The following is a 21,617-nucleotide window of genomic DNA, read 5'->3' on the forward strand; positions in this document are numbered from 1 at the left end:
CAGAGGTCAGCGAAGGGGACCAGGACACGCTGTACTTGGCAGGTTGGGCCATCCGTCACTGGGGCTGGCTTCCCCCGGGCACCAAACATTTCATACGCACGGAGAAAACACAAATGCGCAGTGGATCTAATCATGGATACTTCTGCCCATTCCCTCTCCAGTGTGACCCCACGCTGCCACACGCCACTGCGTGCCACGTGTCCGGCAGTGGGAGCAGAGCCCCGGCGCGGCCGCCCGGCGGTGCCCTCAGGAGCGGCCCCCTCGCGCCGGGCGGGAAGGACGCGGAGCGCGGGCCGGTGCTGCCCCCTGGCGGCCGCGCCCGCCCCTCCGACCATTTGCCGCCGGGCCGCGACTCCAAAATGGCCGATGGCAAAGGGCAGGGAGAGCCTGGGCAAGGGCCGGGGGCGATGAATACACACGGCACACAAACCGCACAGCTCTCCAGCTGAAACGACCCCAGACACCACTGGTTAAGTTTTAGCCACAGGAAATGGCCTTCGGCAAGGCTCGACGTTGGAAAGCCAGGGAGAAATGGCCAAAGCAGAATGAGAGGCTGGGAAGGTCCCAGCAGTGGCCCTGTGCCAGAAGGGTGGAAGAGTCTGACCGCGGCCGGAGCTGGAGCTTTTAGCAGGGCAGGGGTTGATCCCACTAAGGAACCCCCTGCCCAGGAAGGCTCAGCTACACAGCCCTGTTTTCTGCCCCCACCGGTTTGGGAAAATCAAGTACTCAACAGCTGCCACTGCAGGGCGGCACACTGTGCCTGGCTAGAAAAACCAGCCAGTGACCACTGCCACAGGACTGAGCCCTTCATCCCCAGGCAGGTGCCTGACCTTGTGTGAGGAAGGACAGCAGGCCTGAGTTTGGTTACAAACAAGCAGCCACATAGCCCAGACTCCTGCTTATGTATTTGCTTCACACTTAGGGGCAAGGGGAGATAATTTGAAATGAAGCGCAAGAAAAAATACTTACAGGAGAGCAACTGAACTGCAGGGCCTTAGTACAAGATCTGATTTACTTTGTTTAAAAAGAAAGTAGAAAAGCAATTGGCTAGCAAGCACCATCACAGCATCTTCACTTATTAAAAAAAAAAAAAAGGTTGTGGTTACAGAGCTTACCTTGGCCATCATAATCCTTTCCCCTACTTCCTGCTAATAGCAGGCATACACTGCTGGAGCAGAGCAGGACAGAAGCTGCTGCTGTGACACCAATGACCTTAACCCAAAAGAGGGAAGGCTACAGACAGCCTGTTTCTCACAGCCTGGCTTCATTTAGTGGCACAGAAGTAACACGAACCAGTTTAGGTCCTTTAATCTGTCCAAGACAGGGTGCTAAAGCACAAATGATAAAACATTCTGCATTTTTACAGCAAAAATGCTACAGAAGTTTATAGGAAAAAAAAATTTTTGTACATGGGTAAAACATTATAAATTCAAGACAACTCACAGACAAGGGGTAAATTCCCACATCTATCACTCTTTTGTTTTAAAAAGTTCATTTGAACAGGCAAGCAGTCAAAATGGCTTGCTCTCTCTTCCTTGAAATGAGAATTTTATCTTCCAAGTGGCTCACAGTACTGCTTCGCTTCTTGGAATGTCCTCCGAAGGCTCCGCCAAGATCAAAGGAGAATAAAAACCCCCGGAGTCCTTTCAGATAGTCTCAGAGAGCAGGAAAAGGGAAAGGAAAGGGGAAGTTTATTCAAACTTGATCTTCTTCCCTTGCGGCTTGTGATCTCCACCTCCGCCTCTGCCTCCTCGGAAGCCACCTCCTCCTCTACCTAGAAAGAAAATTATTGCAAAAAGCAGAGTTACCACTATAGTATTTATATCAAATGCACACAAATAAATTGCAGTGCTAAATCTATACTACTGCCCTTCCAAACCCATCCTGGCACAGCACAGAAAATAAATTCACATCCAATATTCTATGGTAGCTCTACACCATAATCCCAAGATGCTTTTGGGTTCATTTTGGAGCACACCCCCTCCGAACAGCAGCATTTGCTTCCTCTTACCTCCAAATCCACCTCTGCCACCACCTCTGCCACCAAATCCACCTCTTCCTCCTCGGCCACCTCCTCTGCCACCACGACCACCAAATCCACCACCACGCTGGAAGTCACCCTTTGGTTTGGCAAAATCAAGGGTCACTTTGTTTCCATCTATCTCTCCATCTTCCATGGCTTCCTTAGCTGCTTTGGCATCTTCTGCAGAGCTGAAGTCCACAAACCCAAACCTAGGAAACAGGTTACAAGAGCAACAGTCAGTCACATTTCAAGAGCTGCAGCACCACCTACAGGTTCCTGACAGAAAGCCTTTCGGAATCAAACACCAGCACTTCTGCATCCCACAGGATGTGTCACTTGTAGGACAGCAGTGGCTAATCACAATCGATGGAGCCCCACTGTGAGTTTGCCAGTACTGTACAGGTAATTTTCTTCTCGTGCGAATCCATCAGCTGCCACGGAGATTTGTTGGCAGGAAGGAGCTCATTGAGAAGAGGTGAGAAGTGAGCACGTGCTGCCCTCCACCACCAGTGGACCCAAAGCTCTGCTCCCACCCCAGTTTCATAGAATCATCCACATGAGCATGAGAAACACCATGCATTGCAGAGATCAGCTGAAGTGAGGTACTCTGTAGCACCTGAACCCAGCCCAGGCGATGTTTAACCCACCCTTTGGATGATCCAGTGTCTCTGTCTGTGACTATTCTTGCACTTATTGAGCCTTCAAATGATTCTCTTAACGTCTCCTCTGTGGTGTCCTCAGAAAGGCCTCTGACAAACAATGTTTTGCTTTGCTCTGTGAAAAGGAAGCACATTCAGAAGTTATTCAGCCTGAGCAAGGCAACCTGCAGCTTCATAACATCAGATCTAGCTTGCATTACTGGCTCCCAGAACAGTTCTCAGGAATAAAGGGATGGTTTTCAAGAAACAGCTCAAGCACCTGGAGTCCATGGAAACTTTTTCAGTATTGCAGTTAGAGCCTGACATCAAAGGATTTCCATCAGCCAACCTGATATTGCCAAATTGAGTTTGCCCCACTCCTTTTTTAAAACTAGATGCTTGCACCTTATCAACAATGACAATAACTAACTGTACAGACACTGCTGGATCAGCACTTGACTATCTAGAGGAATTTGACAACAGTTTCATCAGCATTTCAGATAATCAGTCATCATATCCAGCACACTTCTTACAATGTTTTGCATGTTTGTTATTTTTAAAAGCAGCCCCAAATTTGCCTGGATAGTGCTCTCCTGCCACAGCTGGAGATCGAACATGAAACACTTACGGCTGAATCCTCCTCCTCCTCGCGCGTTCGTGTTCCCTTTCTGTGCACTGAATTCTAGTCTGATTGTTCTGCCTTCAATCTCTGTGTTGTTATAGGAATTCAATGCCTCTCTGGCATCCTCAGTCGTGGCAAAATCTACAAATGCATACCTGTGTGGAGAGGAAAATTCCAGTCAGCCTGGGAACAACAAAGGATACCTTGGAGGCAAGTGACTTGCAATGCCAGGGAGTCAAGTGAAAGGCACAACCTACCCTTTAGGCCTGCCCTGGTTGTTCTGTGGCACCTTGATGGAAGAAGCTTTCTTAAACACTTCTTGGAGAGTCTCTTCTGTAGCAGCATACGAGAGGTTGTTGACAATTAGGGTCTTCGACTCTCCTATGGGGAAAAGTCAGTGCTGTTAAGTGCAGGCTTGGAGAATGAGAGCTCTTAGTCTCTAGTTACCAGACTCTGTCAAGGGGTTAAGAGTACTTGTTGCCCTTTCTTCACCTCAACGTGAGGCACAAAGCAAAATCCAACCCTGTTTTATTCACCAAGACCAGTTGCCCCCGTTGTCTGAAACACTCAGAAGAGACAAAGTGCCATAGGATTCAGAGCACAAGCCAGGCAAAAGATCTGGTATCTTAATCTTCTTGCAGTACTTTAAATTGGCATACCCCCAGGAACTTCTGAGGCAAGTGGAAATGAATCGTGAATGCCATCTGTATGCATGTTATCAGTATGGAAAGTACCTTTCTGATGTTCTTGCTGGCTCTTCTCACCAGTGAAGTCAATGACCACGGCACGACCCTCGATTTCTGTGCCCTGCTTCTCCTCCAGAGCTTTGTTTGCCTCAGCTTCTGTTTTAAATTCAATGTAGGCCATCCTACAACACAGAAAAGAATATAAGCAAATGCCTCCTTCTGGGAACAACAAAGTTTGCTAATGAGGGGGGGAAAGATGTACAAGAAAAATGCTGCAGAAAGTAGGACAACTAATGCAGCAGGTTCCTTAAGGCAGCCAAAGGACATGTAAGCTTATCAGAATATTCCAAGAGCTAAAGGAGCAGCAAACACACAACAGTCCTCTCAGCTACACACCCTTTGCTGCTTCCATCCTTGTTCATCACTATCCGGACTTCCAATGCATTTTCAAACACCTCCCTGATGTCATCCTCGGTTATGCGGTAGGGCAGGTTCTTCAAAAACAGCGTTCTGGCATCTCTTTCTGCAAAGACAAGTTATTTGCAGGTTACCAGCTAAAAATCCCTTCTCATCTACGCTGCCACTTCAGTGAGACTCAGCAAGTTGATCCAGCAGAAATTAACAGCAAGCATTCACATTTTCAGAAGCTGCAAAAGCAACTGTAACAAAAGTTAATGAAACTACTGTGCTTCTCTTAAGGGCATCAAGTTCAAAAAACTGGTCCTAAAGTTTCAGAAAGAAATGTATTTTTTCCTCAGCCCTCCCAATATGCACTATTTCTTGGTATCACTTTTGCAGATATTCCAGTCTGAAGTTGTGTATCTGTATGTAAGCATTTTAGAAGCTTTGAATTGGGCCATACCTTTTTTGTCTTCTTTCATAGCTTCCTTGCTCTTTGCTTTTTCCAGTTTGATTTCCAAACCCATTAACTTCTTTCCATTCATCTGGAGAGCTTTATCCAGATCCTCAGCAGATGAGAAGTCCACATAGCCAAACCGCCTGAAAGAACAGCATCCTTGAGGTCTCTGATCCATCTCTGGCAGCAGAGACCACAAACACAAACCTAACACCAGAGAGGTCCTGGCTGGTCAAGTTCCAGGCAAAGTTAAACCCTCACCATTACCAAGCAACCACCCCAGCATCTTGAGGGGAACCAGCACACTTGGACCCCTGTGAACAACTTTGTGCCAAATAAAAGAAAATTAGCACCAAAATTCTACTGATGAACTCACTTGGAAGAGCCAATTCTGACATCTAAAACTTCAATATTCTTCTTCCCAAAGAATTCTCGGAGGCCAGTCTTCAGCTCCTCAAACTCCTTGGTGCAGACCAAATTTCCAACAAATACAGAGAAAGCTGATGTGGGCCCTTTAGATGAAAAGATAGTAAAGTGGGTTTTTTTAAAGGCAGCTTTTAAAACTGGGAGCCAGAGTCCAGGCAGCTTTAGCACATCAGTTTTTGTTTAAAAGTGACATCATATTTCAGTATTAAGTCCCTTATAATCATCATTTGTGCTGGGAAACCCCACCCCTGACATCCTGGACCTTCACAGCTACATTCCTCATGCAACAGAGTCCAATCACAGTCCAATAAACATGCATCATTTGATGATCCCACACCACTTACCATCTGTTTTCTTTTTCTTGGGCTCTGGTGCACTTTTACTGGTCATTTCTTTCTTCCTCTTTCCAGGTGCTTCCTTGACAGGTTCTGTGCCAGAAAACAAAGCAACACTGAAAAATACAGAACTTTTCCTAAACTGAATCAACGCAGAAGCATTAATCTTTACACCCGTCATACACAAGACCTCGTTACTCAGCAGTGTTAAGATTTTAAACTTTAACTCACTTTCATCTTCACTTTCCTCCTCGGCATCCTCTTCATCCTCCTCCTCTTCATCATCATCCTCATCGTCATCGTCCTCCTCATCTTCCTCATCTTCAGATTCTGCTGCCTTGGCTTTCACTGGTGTAGCCTTGGCTGGAGTGGTTTTCTTCACTGGAACAGGGGCTGTGTCCATGGCTTCATCTTCAGACTCTGAAACACGATGAGCACAGCATTTAGACAGTTCCACATTAAGCGCCTTTTGAAACTAGGAAAACAAAATGCTGTTGAGCAAAATGTTTCTCATGCCTCCTGAAATTTGTAGGTTCCCAGGAAAAAAGTTTAATACACTTAAATTTGACAAAAGATGTCTCTCTCCCTTGAGTTTTATTGCATTAAAAAAAAACCCAAAACCTGATCACCAACAGTAAAAAGTTTTACTGACAATAGGGAAATTAACACCCATTCAGCAACATGAACAGCAACCAGCTAAAACCAGCTGAGGACACACTGCAACATTCCCATTATCCTTTAAGTTACCTCCCTCCCCCAGGCCCCTCTAAGTGTTTAATAATAAACATCTTATACCGTCCTCTTCTTCATCGTCCTCCTCATCATCCTCTTCATCCTCATCCTCCTCCTCAGATTCCTGCTTTGCTGGCACAACTGCAGGCTTTTTGGCTGGTACTGCTGCAGGCTTTTTGGCTGCAGGCTTCACAGGCATTGGTGGTTCTTCTTCCTCATCTGCACCAAGAGTACAGGTCTTTACTACTAAGGTTCAATGAATGAGTGGTATAGGCAAAAAGTACATAGAGTTTCCCAAAATTTTGTCTAAAGGTTCAGGAAAGAGCATTCAAGAAACTAGGAGATGTTTTACAGGCTGTGTGTAAGGCAGCTGCAGCCCAAGCTCTCCTCCATACTTCACCCACTGCCGACCTCTCCTTCCCAACCCCTCTTTAAATGTGTACTCACATTTATCAATGCATATTTCAAAGGTAACTTACCAGAATCTTCTTCATCATCCTCCTCCTCATCATCATCATCTTCGTCATCATCTTCATCATCTTCTTCTTCACTCTCCTCCTTCTTGGCATTCTTTCCATTTTTTGCTCCTTTGGTTAGGACAGCAGCCTTTTTAGGAGTTGGAGCAACAGCCTTTTTGGGCTGTGGAGTAGCCACAACCTTCTTTGCAGGTGTAACAGCCTTTTTTGCAGGAGTAGCAACTTTTTTGGCAGGAGTTGCAGCCTTCTTGGCTGGGGTAACAGCAACTTTTTGTGGTTTCTTCTGGGGGATCATCTGAGAGACACATTAGTGTAAGACTCATGCTGGCCTGTTTAATCTACCATCATTTCTTTATCAGACAAATATACAGCAAGTGAAATCTAAAGAATATCCTTCAGACAGTTTCTGTTAAGTTACCTTAAATGCCCACCCTGATGAATCAATAAAGCTCAAACTCAGCTTTTTCATGCCTTCTGGAGCCTACTTATGGAACATCAAAGCACCTCTAAATTCCTGGGTCCTGAACCAAGACCAGTGGTGTATATTAGCATTCAGCATCTTGGAATTTTTACACTTGCACATTAACCACATGTGACAAATGTTATACTGCTCATTACTAGGGTAATTAGGTACCCACTTGCTTATCAGCTTTAAGACCCCAGCAGTACTTCCAAAATCCTGGAAGTACAGACTTAGCAGTTGAGCTTGTTTTTCCCCACACTGCTTTAGCCTTAAAAAATCCAGTTTATTCTTTAGCCACAGTTTAGGGAGGAACACCGACAGTTTATTGATACCCTGTTACAATGTAACCCATAAACCTCACGACCCTTCTATACCACGTGCATCCTTTCAATTCAATCTCTAGATCAATCACCTCTTCTCCGCTGCTCTCCTCTAGGTCAGAGGACTCCTCTTCCTCACTTTCCTCGAACTTTTTCGGGGGAGGAGCAATTTTTTTCTGTTTTATCTGATTCTTCGGGGTCTGAAAGAGAGCGGGAGCAGCACGTTTAGCTCTCGTGCTCACCCGGGCTGCCTGCGAGCGCTCGCTCCGGCGGGCAATTGTCCCAAACACGTGGCCGCCCTCCGGCCCCCGCGGCGCTCAGGGGGCCGCCCGGGGGTTGCGGGGTCGCGCCCGCCGGTGTGCGGGGCCTTCCCGGAGGCCGCCCCGGGAGAACCGCGCGCTCCCACGTGCTCGCGGTCCCCGCGCCCCACGTGGCCGCACTGTGACGTAGCCCCGCCCCCCCCATCCCGCGCGCGCTCGGACGCGGGGCCCACCCGCGCCCCTCACACGCACGGACCCCCACCCCGCCGCCGGCGCCCGCTCCCCTCCCTTCCCGCGCCCCGGCCGCGGCCGGCGCACGGAGCACAGCGGGACAAGGGGGGCTTGAATCCGCTGCCTCCGGGCCCGCGGCCCCTCCCCTCGCCGCCATCTTCACGGCGACCGAAAGCAGGCCTGGAGCCACCGCGCGGCCCGAGCGCACGGCGGCGAGAAGGCGGCCCGGGTCCCTCCCCGATACACCGCCGTCCGCACCCGCCCGCCCCGTCATGGCGGCATTCGCCCGCTGCCCGCCCGGCGGCTGCGCCCCCCACGCCCTCACCTTGGTAATCTTCACCATGATGGCGGCGGTGCCTGGCGGCGCAGGGGCGGCGGCCGAGCTGTGTAGGGAGCGGGGCGGGCGCGTCCGGCGGGGCGGCGGCGCGGGGGGATCGGGCCGCGGGCGGGCGGCGGGAGCGGTGGGGACGCGCGGGCGGCCGGGCCGGGCACTGACACGAAAGAGCGAGCGCGCGCCCCTTCCGCCCCCTTTGCTAGCCCCGCTCCAGGCTCCGCCCTCGCCGCCCCCGCCCCGACCAATGGCCGCGCGCGCCGCGCCGCCCGGCCAATCGCAGCCCCCGCCCCTCGAGCCGCCGCGCCAATGGCCGGCGCTCTGCGATCGGCCAACCGGAGGGCGCCTTACAGCCCCGGGGCCGTGCGGCGGGGGGCGAGCGCGGGGGGACGCACCGCCCGCCCGGGAGGACTCGGCCTCAGCCAATGGGACTGAGGCAGCTCCGCGCCTGCGCGCTGATTGGCCGGCGTGGCCGGGCCAAGGGCGAGCACGTGGCGGGCGGCGGCCACGTGGTGGGGCCGGGCGGGGGTCCCGGGGGTCCGGCAGAGACCGGGGACCGGGCAGAGATCCGGGGGTGTGACGGGTCCCGGGGGTCCGGCAGAGACCGGGGACCGGGCAGAGATCCGGGGGTGTGACGGGTCCCGGGGGTCCGGCAGGAACCGGGGACCGGGGACCGGGCAGAGATCCGGGGGTGTGACGGGTCCCGGGGGTCCGGCAGGGACCGGGGACCGGGCAGCGACCGGCGCCGGGAGGGACGCTGCCATGCCCCGGCAGTCCCGGCTGCCCCGGCGGGCCCTGCGGCAGCTCGCCGCCCGGCGTGCAGCTGTGCCCGAACACGCTTTTGCCTTCCGCTTTGGGACTGGGTTCACCCCAGCGCTATCCATGCCACCCATTCCGCCTGGCCCCGCATTCCCTCCCCGACCCTCGGGAGGCACTAAGCACCCGTGAACAGCTCGAAGAAGCGTCTGTAGGAGCCGGTCAGTGTGCTGCTGCTGCTGCTGCTGCTGCTGCTGAGGTTGCAGTTGGCACAGGAGCGCTCTGCAGGTGCCAGTCTCCGCTGCTTCAGGCTGGGAGAAAAGGCCCAAAGTGGAGAAAAAAATAAGCCTGTGCTTGCCTGATGGATGCTTTTGAATTCAGTCACTGCAAGAAGACACCACCTTTCTCCTTTGGAATTTTTCCCCAGTGGCTATAAAGTCGGGGTAGAAACGACCCCAGGACAGAATCGGAGCCCCTGTTTCACTTGTCACTCTGCTGGCAGGGCTGGGGGCTGCCCTACCCCTGCCTGCCACAAAGCAACCTCCATTGCTGGGGTTTCCCCACTGCCTTAACTCTCTTACCACTTCAAACTGGGCACCCAGCCAGCTCCTGGGGGCTCCTGACTCAGGCCTGGGTGACTCTAGCAGTTTGCTCTTCCAAGGCCTACTTGAGATAAGCACCTGACTTAGGGAACATGAGATCCTAGTGAACCCTAGAATAAAAATGCAGACTCTCAATGAATGCCTTCCTGCCCGGCCCTGATGCCCTTGAGAACACACCTCAGGATTGTTCAGTGCCACCTGAAGCAGGGGACACACTGTGGGTGAGGGAATATACCTGGCTTCTAGGCTGTCCTAATGCCTCTTTCTCCTCTGCTGGGTAAGGGAGGCAGTTTCTGGGCAAGCTAAGCCATAGCTTAAGGGCACCTCACTGAGAGGTGATGGGATCAATCAGCCTCTCCAGGAGTAAGCCAAGCCTGTGGAGAGCCTGCTACCATCAGCCAGTATGGGGAGGGAAGGAGCTGGAATGGAGAGGGATTCTGCCCCTGTTCCAGCCCTGGACACATACCTGCCGGGAGATGGGGATCCTACCTGGGAAAACCCCTTGTGTAGGGCAGCTGGACCCTGTCTGTGAAATAGCAATGTCTGGCTCATGTCCCACTGCGTGCTGCAGGAGCTGTCCCCAAGTGGGGACACTGCATGGGGGAAGCAGTGACACAGACCAAGTGGCCCAAGGGCATGCAGAGGGATGGAATGGAAGACAAAGAGACCTGCAAGTGATTTTTAACTGTCTGAAGCAAGAGCTGATTGCACTTTCTTCACCATGCATGTGGAGCAACAAAATCGAGTACCCTGACTGCCTGAACAGCTCTGCTGCCTGTGCTGGGGCTGGCCTTGGTTCCTCCACGTGCTGTGGGAGGCTGGTTTGTCATGAGAAAGGTACAACTGTTGCTTTAGCCGGGGGCAGTTCTGGCAGCTGGGACACTGCATGTGTCCAATAACAGTGCCAGCAGTGGGATCTGCACAGGGCCGGGCTGGCAGCTGGCAGTCTTGGTTCCCAACCCTGGCAGGGGACTTCTCAGTATGGCCTGTGTTCCATCCCTTTCCCCGGCAGTGTGTTGGAAGGTTGTCCTTGCCTCTGGCATCTCTGAGGCTGCAGCAGAACCCAGCGTTTGGGGGAAGGAGCACAGCACCCTGTGCAGAGGAGTGAGAGCCAGCACTGCCCAATCCATGCTCTGTGTCAATCCATGCTCCATATCAATCCATGCTCTGTGTCAATCCATGCTCTGTGTCAATCCATGCTCTCTGTCAATCCATGCTCCGTATCAATCCATGCTCCATGTCAATCCATGCTCTGTGTCAATCCATGCTCCATATCAATCCATGCTCTCTGTCAATCCATGCTCCATATCAATCCATGCTCTCTGTCAATCCATGCTCCGTATCAATCCATGCTCCATGTCAATCCATGCTCCATATCAATCCATGCTCTGTGTCAATCCATGCTCCATATCAATCCATGCTCTCTGTCAATCCATGCTCCATATCAATCCATGCTCTCTGTCAATCCATGCTCCATATCAATCCATGCTCTGTGTTAATCCATGCCCAGTGTTAATCCATTCTCCATGTCAATCCATGCTCTGTATCAATCCATGCACTGTATTAATCCATGTTCTGCATCAATCCATGCACTGTTATCCACGCACCATTGAGCAGGTCTGGATATGGCCCAACCCTGCCAGCTGCTGTTATGGCCAAAAAGGGCCCAGGATACTGCAGGGAGGAAAGCAGCCAGGACATTGCAGATGCCAGTGTTTAGGCTGGGCTGTTCCCTGTATCCCATGTGTGACCAGGATTTTTCAGCCCTAGCAGTGGGCAGGATGATGCCAGAGTGGAGCAAGGCCAGCCTTTTTCTCGGACACACCACATTGCAGGGCTGTCCCTGCTGTGGCACTGCACAGCCCAGCTCCTCTGCAGGCAGCTCCAGGAATTTCAAGGCCGAGGGAAGTCTCACAGAGAAGCATCAGTGAGAAGGGTAATTTGGCCAAAAGAGCAGGTTTGGTAGCTCTATTTGTGCAGTAAATATACTTCAGGTCGTTTTATGGCTGTCTCTTGTTGTTGCATGTCTGTGGCTTGGGAGTGTTGATATAATTCCTCTGCTAAATTTAGAATTTAGGTTCAGTGGAGACCCCAGGAGGGATTTGCCATGGATTCTCAGTTTCTGGCATAGCAGACCTTCACCCCTGTGCTTTTCCCGAGCCTTGCAGTGCTGGGAGCCCCTTACCCGCTGCTGCTGCTGCTGCTGCCCAGGGCTGGGGGGAGCTGGGCTGCGCGGCAAACGCGGCCCCCAAAAGCCAGGAAAGTTGGGTGGCCAGCTCGAGGGGGACCCCCGCAGGAATCGCAGATGAGGCGAGTTCCCAAACTGTTCAGCCTGCCGCGGCTGCGTGTTTCCACTAGATGGTGACAAAGGCTGCGTGTCCCGAGTGAGAACCCGGGGACACCCGGCTCCCCCCGCGCCTCCCTGGGCGCGGCTGAGCGGGACATCCCGCCCTGGCTCCTTCGTCGCTCCCGGGACATGCCGGGGTGCATTTGATACTCGCTGGATATGAGCACCAGCCAAGTGCAGTCGGGAGAGGAAAAGTTTCACCTGTGGCTGGTGCAGTGTCTGCTGCTAAGAAATTGTCATGGATCTCCAGCAAACACCCAGTGAGTGCTCAGAGAAGGGGAAACCAGCTAGAAAAGCAATGGAACGTGTCCCTGAGCACCCCAACCTGACATCCCCTGCTCTGTGGTCTGAGCAGTGCCCTGATGTGTATGGCATGGCAAAGGTGAAAAAAATTTAAAAAGCCAGAAACCAACCAAAAAACAAAAACCCACCAAAAACCACTATAAAAGCAAATTTACAAATCCCAGGTCTAGGTGCTGCTCAAAACCTCTTGAACAACCCCGTGTTCCACTGCAAATCCTTTTCTCTTCTTGGTGCCCACCTCACCCCACCATGGTGCTCTTATGCCAGCAGGTACCACAGCTGATGGATGGTGACACAGCAGCACCAGGCACTCAGGGCTTGGCCTCTCTCTTCCCAACTGCACAGTTCCCCAGGCCCTGATTAATGCAGGACAGAAAATGAGATGGGGCTGTGTAGCAGTCTAATTAAGTATTTTCTTCATTATCCCCCTGTCTGTGCCAAGAGGAGAGTCCTCAAGGATGATGAGTATGAAGTGGGTGCAGGGCTTGCTGTGACAAATGGCACTTAATTCAAGTAGTCACAGACAAGTGCACATCCTCTGCCTTGAAATGGGCAGTCTGGGACACGCTGGCCTGCAGAGATCAAAGTCGGCAGTGCCTGGCAGAGTATGGGATTTCTTCTCTGGGAAGTATCATTTCTTGAGGTGGGATGCTGCAGGAATTGGCATGGGCCCCTGGAGCCAGGCATGCCCATTGTCACTCTGGCAGATGCTGGGTGATAACCCAGCACATCCCTGTGCCATTTCCTGGGGTTTATGGACAAGAAAGCCTACAGGTGACTCCCACTGGGAGTTTTGTACTTGCAGATTTAGTCTCCACATGTCCTCCAAGTATTCCTTGTAGTGATAATTTCTGGTACACTGCAGAAAAGAAGGGTGTGTTTTTTTCCAGAAGGAGCCAATTCCCCTAAGATGTCCCTTCTGGCAGGCCAATTCCTCTCCCCAGCACCCCTTGCCTGGAGCTGGCAGCAGGATCTTGTGGTCTGCCTGTGAGCCCCCAGCAAGCCCACAGAGCCACCCAGAGCCCCCCAGCCAGGTGGACTCCCCTCTGGATCTGCTCAGCAGGGGAACACGTGCAGCCCTGGAAAAAAGGGTGTGTGAGGGAAAAGTGGGACCGTAAGAGGACTTGCAGTAGGTGTGAGATAAAGAAGGCAAACCAGGATTGGGAAATGTGGAGCAGTTTGGGTGGTGAGAGGAGACCTTGGGAGCACCCTTCTGTCTCCATTGGAATAGAGAAACTCCAAGTGAGAAAGTCAGTGAGATGGGAATTTGAAGCAATGCATGCAAATCCTTTATAACCCAGGGGAAGTCAGTCTGGAGCAAAGCTACAGATGATCCCAGTTCAGCAATTCCAGGCCAGCAGCCAGAGCATGTCACAGTTCCATGCAACTGCACATCTTCCTGCATTGCCCTGCAGCCTTTGGGAAGGCTTTCCAGGACCTTTGTGGAGACAGCCCAGAGGAGGAAGCTCCTCTTTGCATGGGCTTTTCTGTGCATCCTATTCAACTCCCAGAGCTGGGGCAATAGGGAGTAGAATCCAGACAAGCACTGGGTCTCCAGGGATGGCTGTCAAGGCATTCAGGTAAAACATCTGCACACTCTCGTGGCTCAGCACATCTGCCCCTTGGTACAGCCCCATGGAGCAGTGACCTGGGGCTTTGTCTCTGTTCCCATTTTACCTGCTGGAAGCTCCCTCTGCTCCCAGGCCTGTGTTGGGCTATTTCCATTTCACAGCAGCTCCTGGGCACAAGGCCAGTGGAAGGCAGACGCTCTGCCTGGAACAAATCCAAACCAGGGGATTTTTTTTCCTTTTTTTCCTTTTCAATCAAAAAAAGAAAAAAAAATTGAATCTTTGTTGAATTCAAACTGGAAAAGCAGGAGTCTCTGCTCACTCCCCTTATAAGGTCACCAGTTTGATCTCCATATAGACCATTCACTTAAGAATCAAACTCAGTGATTCTTGTGGGTCCTTTCCAACTCAGAAGATTCTGTGATATCAGTTTATTTTTTGTGATTGTATCTGAGTGAGGGGGTCAGCTCATCCCTGCTTGGGAGCCACATGCACCCATCACTCAGCAAAGGCAGCATGGCATGGTGAACCTGGGGCTGCCCCGTGTCCTCACCTCTAGCACCAGAACAGAACCAAATAACATCAGGGAGAGCAGAGCCACACACACACAAACACACACATGTCCCCAGTATAGCAAGTCCCAGCCTCTGCCAGGGAGCAAGAGCCAAAACTGCTCTAGGAAACAGGCATCAGTGCCAATGGGAAATGCCGGCTGGCTTCTTAAGCTCAGTGGAAAATGTTCTATTATCCCCCTGAGAGCTTCTGTCCTGTGCTCTCCCAGCTAAAGCTGGCCACTGAGCCCTATCCATGGAATTTGCAAAGGCCCTGTCCCAGCTTGCTGCTGAGAGGGAACAGCCACCCCAAGGGCTCTCATGGTTGCATGATCCAGCCATGGGCTGAGCTTTTTGGAAAGGGTTACTTTGCACTTGACTGTGCCTGCAGAGTTGAAGGACCTGGGCAGGTATCAAGGTGTACAGACCACCTGTGAGCCTGGGAGAGGTCAGAGCTTGGGAGTCAGGGAGACTGAGCCCATCCAGATTTCACCATCCATCTGCTCCCCTGCTGCAGCAAGCTCCATCAAAAGGAGGTCAAAAGTAAGAGCTGAAAGTGCTTTTCCAGCCCAGACCACTCTCAGACTGTTTATGCCTCATCCCAGCAGCACACTGGGTTGTTTCAGTTACCAGATCTCACCACAGAAATTCCCACTTGCAGGATGTGAGATGAAACCATTGCTTTGAAACTTCCTACGACCATAGTTAAAAATAAGACTCAGAGCAATATTTTCCCCACTGTTGGTGCCTCAGATCTGAAAAACCTAGTCCTGAATGACCCAGTGGTGTCTCATTTAGCTGGGCAAGCTGTGATCATGATATCTGCATCCTGGGAGGGAGGCAAGAACATGGTTTCTTGGGGAAAAGTCCTCTCCTTCCCATCCTGTGCAAGCCATCAGCTCATCTCCCTGTGTACGAAAAGGCAGAGGAAGCTTCAAGCAGACTGAAAATTACACTGAGAATTACACTGCATCTCTCCTGCTCAGTTTTAATTGTAGAGCAAAGAAAGCAGCCCATCGATTGATCCCGCTGGGTAATTAAATGCTTAATGCTATTGACTATAAAGACATTATGGTTCAGCAGCCCAACACTAATGCATTAATAATCGCTTATATCATGGCTAGGAAGGGGCACGAGCTGCTCCTGAGGAGCACGAGAGTTACATGGGATGGGAGCACACAGTGAAAAACCTCAGGGACTGAATTAGTGCCATGACAGCCTCAGGAGTGAGAGCTCATCCCAGGGAGCAGGGGAACAGGGAAGGGCTAGAAGGACCATGGAGGAGGGGGCAGCCCATACCCCAGGGAAGTCCCCCTGGCAGTGGCAGTGGGAGGGGAGTCTGGGCTCTGAGCATCAGTGCTGCCCCCAGCACAGCTGTAGGATGTTGTCAGCCATGGGATCAGGAAGATGAATCTGAGCAGTGCAACCCTTTTATAACAAGCCATGGCAAAGGCCCCAGAACGTCTGCCCACCTCCTGCCGGGCTCTCCATTCCCAGTAATTAGCCGTCTGCTTTAGCCTATTTATTATGCGCATGATGGGCAGCACAGGGCAGAGCCTACACATTGCCTGGGATTAAGCACATAAAAGTGAGCTGAGTGAGCACTGCTCCAAGGTGGAGAGGCTGATTTGCTTGCTGGGAGAAGCAGAGTCAGCCCTCAGAACGTGCTGTGCCGGTGGCTATAGCGCCCTTCCCCAGGGGAGGTCTCACCAGGGAAGGATGGAGGCTGCACTGCCTCCCACCCGCAGGGACCTCAGAGCCCAGCACAGGGCAGGAATCCCATGTCCTGTGGACAGGGGGGATGCTTAAGGGCCATTTATAGAAGATGGAGAAGGAAGGACCTGCAGCATCACAGGGAGAGCAATCCTTTTCAAGACCATCCTTTTCAAGACCATCCTTTTCAAGACCATCCTCTGCTGAGTTCTTTTCCACCTCCCCAGGATCGAGGCGTTGTCTCTCCAGCCATGGCACACTGGGCTACCCCATCTGCAGCCACTTCAGGGACACAGCAGACATGGCCTAAAAAGCCACCAGAGGCAAAATTTCCACCTAAGCTCTCCAACCCGTGTCAACAACCCCCTGCCCAAGGATAAGGGGAGCCCACATAGCCCTTCCTGACCTCCAGCATGAAAACCAAAAGCAAAACTTGCAATTTTCTCTGAGCAAATCCAAGGACAGATCATGCTGTCAAACCCTTATTTGATTTGTTTTTCTGGTGGCTCTGCTCCATTTGCCTTCACTACATTCTCTGCCCTGTGCCATAGTCCAATAATGCAGCATCTGCCCAATAAAAGGTCCATGAATATAATTTACAAGTAGTTGGCACCTCCTGCCTTGTCTGGGAGGGCGGGCTCCCTGGGTACACTGCAGATTGGAAAAAGTGGATTGGTCTGGTCTTTCCTGTTGTTTTAAATTGTTCTCCCAATTTCTGGCTCGAGCATGGTGACCAAAATCATCACTGAGGCTGAAAAGCTGAGTGTTGGGACATCCTGAACGGGGCTGAAGATCCCCAAACCTGTTTCTAGGAGGTTTGGAGATGAAACCATGGACGATGCAGAGGATGCCTCACTGCTGACCTCAGCCTCTCCCAACACCCACCTGCAGAATAAAATTGTACCAGTGTTAGCCAAAGGACCTGTTCAGTTCTGTAGCTGCTGGGCTGGGGAGATGTTGAACTTCTGGGGCAAGGAAGCAGGAGAGGAGCTGGGAGGAGCAGCAAGAAGACGCAGAGAATTCCTCCCAACAGCTGAGGAGATGCTCACAGATGCAGATAGATAAGATAGGAGATGCTCACCCTTCAGATCAATCTCAGCTCCAAGGGTAGGTGGTTTCCTACTGCAACCACTGGCTTTTGGAATAGGGTTAAACTGTTATATCTCCCAGCTATGTCTGCCCAGAGACAATCAGCACAGAGACAAAAATCTTACTAGGAAGAAAAACCTTTAAATGTTTCTACTGTTACACTCACCCCACCCCACTGGGTGCAAATGGGTGCTTTTCAGCCCAATTATCACCACTTACTGTGTTTTCTTTCTTTTAGCTTTTTGCTGCTGTACATCTAATTCAACCATCCTTGACTGAATCGGTAGAAATGCATCTTATCTATCTCCCTTCCTCCATGGGAAGGGCCTGAAGGAGTCCTCACCCAGCCCTCATCTTGCAGATGATGCTCTAGCACAGCACTTGCTGATGTGTTTCAGGGTCCTGCCAGATGGACTCACCGCCTGTCGGTCGGGATTGCCACAGAGAAATAGGAACGAAACCCAGCTCCAACCATTTGCTTTTCCATCTGTGCAGGGCGGTTGTTGAAATACAGAGAGGTTTGGAGCTGACGCCAGGATAAGTTTGGAGAAGTGAAGAGCTGGAGAGAGATGAGGATCTTCCTTTATCCAGAGCAGAAATCACTGGAAAACACCAGAGGAGCAAAAAAGTCAGCCTGAGCCTGGCATTGCCGGCTGGCTCCCAGGATGGCTGGGGGCTGTAGGTGTGGGAGACAAGAGCAGAGCAGGCAGCAGCAATATCCTCCCTGCTCCTTATTAATACAGCGGTGAGGCTTGATGGGTCTCCTAAATTATAATGTCTTTCTTGTCATTAACTTGATTTCCTTCTGGTGACAGCAGCAGCAAATTGGCCCCAGCTGCTCTGAGCAAGGGATGAGAAATTAAAATGAATTAAACAAGCCAAGTGCTGGAGGGGTTGGTGTGCAGGGGAGGGGGTGCTTTGGGCCAGAGATGGATGAGGAGGGGGGATGGGATGGGATGGGATGGGATGGGATGGGATGGGATGGGATGGGATGGGATGGGATGGGATGGGATGGGATGGGATGCAGTCATGGAGGTGGTAGGAAATGCCAGGAAGGGAGAAATGGGCTCAGGGCTCATGCTTCTCCCTGCAAGCAGGACTCTGAAAAGCAGGTGCCTGCCACAGTCAGGTCTGTCTGGGGAGGGGACAGGCCTGTGCGTGCTGAGGCTGCTGCCATGCAAGAGGACACATGGAAGTCCCTCAGGGATTCCCCCCTCCAATGAATCCTGGGGATGAAGGAGGACAGTGCTGCTGAGCTTCTTTGCAAGCTGGTACAAGCAGTTTGGTGCAGTAAGGAGTTTTTATCATCTGTCCTGGAAGAGGCCAGGCACAGGAACTGAGGAAAAACAGATCTATGTCTGTGTCTCCATTTTATGCCACCTGTTGGCAGCTCTTCCCCCTGAGGCACTGCCTGCCCTGCCAGGGCATGGAGATGGTCTTGGAGAACGGTCCATCAGTCTCTGCCAAGTACCTGCTGGGAACCTGTGTCCTCCCATGCTGGCAGCCCCAGGCTGATTGCTGTGTGAAGTACAGCTTTTGACCTGGCTTGTAGCCCCAGGGCCAGCTGGAGCCTTCCTGTGCCTGATGTGAGGGGTGGGCAGGAGGGGATGTCTCATGCTCAGTCTCAGCATCCTTAATGTGAGATGGTCATTAATGTGACACAGTCACTCCACCCGCCCAGGAAAGATAACAAGAAGGATGAGTTTGGCCTCCCAGTCCTCTCAGACAGCTTTCTCCAATGTGCCACATTAAATAGTCCTGAGCTGAGAAGACAAACTCGCCCTGGCTGCCCTGATAAGCACAAAGAGTGATAAACCCACGTAATTAAAGTCTGCCCCTGTAATAACATTGCAGCAGAGACAGCTGGAGCCTAGCCCTGAGCCTGGGTCCATACCTTGGGTTTTACTTGTTTTCATTCAAACTTAGTTTGGAGAGATTCAGCCCAAGCCAGGAGGGAGGGGAAATGCCATCTGGGCATGGTGGAGTGGAGGAGCAAGGGCTGTTGTTCCCTTCCTGGCTGTAGCACAGAGAAGTCCTAAGCAGAAATAAACACACTCAAAACTGTATTTGAATAGGAGCTGACCTTATAAAAAGCACAGGGTTCATAAGGAGGCGTTTCCCCTTGAGGTACTACACCCTTGCCCTTAGAAGCCTGGGCAGAGACAATAGGGACTGGTCAGGGACCCGTTTCACTGGTCCTAAATATATAGAACACTAGATAAAAGTTAGCTTTCTTCAGTCTGGGCTTCCCAGCCTTCCTCTTCATGCTGGAATTTGCTCCACCCCAGTGAGACCTGGAGGGCTGATGCCTCCTCATCCAGCACATCCCACCCAGGGCACCAGAGCAGCCCCTGGGATGTGTGTGCTGGGGACCCTGAGCACAGCCTGTGGGGCTGTAGGAAAGCCTTCTGCAGACTGCTGTCCTCCAGGTCAGTCTCAGGGCTCTGAGCCCAGTGCCCCCAGTCCTGCCAGCAATCACAGCCAGCTGTTAGCAGTCCCCACAGCCTCAGAGCTCAGCCATCCAGCCGACTTTAGTCCACTTACTGCCGTGCTAATTATCTTCCTTCACTTTCATTTTTTTAACCAAAATGTCCCCATGAACAAAATTAAGCATCACACAGGCTTCTCTGACATAAATTCTGCCATCTTTAGCAACCACAGCTCCTACAGGAGAAGATGTGGGCTCGCCCCCCTCTCTCTTCTCACCCATTGTGGAGGGGTTTTAACCCTGCCCCAGCTGATGCCTGTGAAGGTGCCACTGGCTTTAATTGTCCCCTGACTGTGGGGAAGGACAGACGGGGAAGGACAGGCATGCCATGCACAGCGCCCTTCCCCTCGCCGTGCCAGCAGGACAGTGGGATTTCAGACATGGAACAACACACAGTCCTTCGCTTCTTGGAGATGCCCTTTGTCCCTCTGGCTCCAGTGTCTTCCCCCCTGTGCCCTAAGGTCAGGAGAGCTGGGCTGCAAGGACCCTGACACTTCCCTGCATATGGCCTCATCCCTGCAGGGCTGTTGGCTTTGCTGTGACATGGAGGACACTGTCCCTGGTGCAGGTGACAGCCACAGTGCACCACTGCTGAGTCAGCCTGAGCATCCAGAGCTGCACCTGAGCCCCTCCACCCAGGCCCTTGGCTGGGCTGTGCTCCCCACGCTGCCTTCCCAGCCTCCCTGCAGTGCCTGCCTGCCTGGAAGCTGATTGATTTCTGTGAGAATCCTGGCTCTTGGGGAAGCCACTGAGGAGCCAGGCAGGAGGATGGGCTGCCTCTGATATGGGCCTAAAAACTGAGCCCAGAGGTGTCCCTCAGGAGCAGAATCAAATTCTACATATGCACACTAGGGGCTGAACTAGAAAACATTCAAAGGTCCCTTCCAACCTGAATTATTCCATGATTCTGTGATTTCTTGCTGTCTTTCTCCCTGCCTATCTTGTGCTGCCCATCACCATCTATAGGCACTGTGTGTTGGCTCTTCACCACCACCACTAGCCTGGAATAAGGGGAACAAATGAAATATGGTTCAAAAACCAGTCTAAGCTCAAACCCAGCACAGTTTCCTGACATCAACATTATCCTGCTTCCTCCTTCCCTAACAAAGGCTGGGATCTTGGTGGGAAAGGCTGCTGTGCTGCATCCATGGCTGGGTAGCCCAAACCTGCCCCCCTTGCCCAGCCCTAGACAGGAACTGCTCATTCCCAGGCTCACAAGGGCTTTGCCAAATTCACACTGTACGAGTTTTCCCCATCCCATGGCTGTGTGAAGGAAAGGAAAAACAACCCTCCTCTTGAAACCATTTTCCCTTGAAAAGGGGCAGCAAAAAATCTGCTGGCACACTCTGGAACCATTTATCATGGCTACAAATATACAAGGCAATTGCTGTAAAGCTTGAGTTTGGCTCTGTAAAGGAAAAAAACCCCACCCCATGCTTGTTGCAAATAATCACAGTGCAAAAAAAAAGCCTTACAAGGCTGGGGCAGCCTCATAGATGAATTGCTTTTTAATCCCCAAAGCTATGGTGATAAATCTTTTCACTGGAAGCTCTGGAGACACTGTGTCACTCAGGGCATGCAGCAGCGTGGGGGGAAGCAGCTCCAGGAGCTGAGCTGGCACGGGGGGCAGGAGGGCTCTCCTGCAGCCAGGAAGGAGCAGGCGATTAGGCAGGAGCTGGCAGTTGGACACAGAAGCTGCTATAAGTCTGGGAGGACAGATGGACAAGTTTTGGGGAACAGCTCTTCAGAAACAAAGTGTTTGGAGAGGAGATGGTGGTGTGGAGCCCAACCTGACCACGTG

The 21,617-nt window shown here is 51.8% G+C and overlaps 1 protein-coding gene across 1 annotated transcript; it reads right to left on the reverse strand.

The window, feature by feature from the left end:
• Positions 1-1,292: 1,292 nt before the first annotated feature.
• Positions 1,293-8,634, reverse strand: NCL (nucleolin). Its single transcript, XM_084212454.1, has 15 exons — positions 8,394-8,634; positions 7,670-7,777; positions 6,798-7,089; positions 6,382-6,537; positions 5,818-6,006; positions 5,596-5,679; positions 5,202-5,337; positions 4,832-4,968; positions 4,366-4,492; positions 4,018-4,151; positions 3,541-3,664; positions 3,290-3,438; positions 2,671-2,797; positions 2,012-2,232; positions 1,293-1,774 (listed from the first exon to the last, which is right to left on the reverse strand). The coding sequence occupies exons 1-15, from the start codon at positions 8,409-8,411 to the stop codon at positions 1,692-1,694; spliced, it is 2,085 nt and encodes a 694-aa protein (XP_084068580.1). The 5' UTR covers positions 8,412-8,634; the 3' UTR covers positions 1,293-1,691.
• Positions 8,635-21,617: the final 12,983 nt, after the last annotated feature.

This window comes from Fringilla coelebs, assembly GCF_963513975.1.
Source record: "Fringilla coelebs genome assembly, chromosome: 10".
Lineage (NCBI taxonomy): Eukaryota > Metazoa > Chordata > Aves > Passeriformes > Fringillidae > Fringilla > Fringilla coelebs.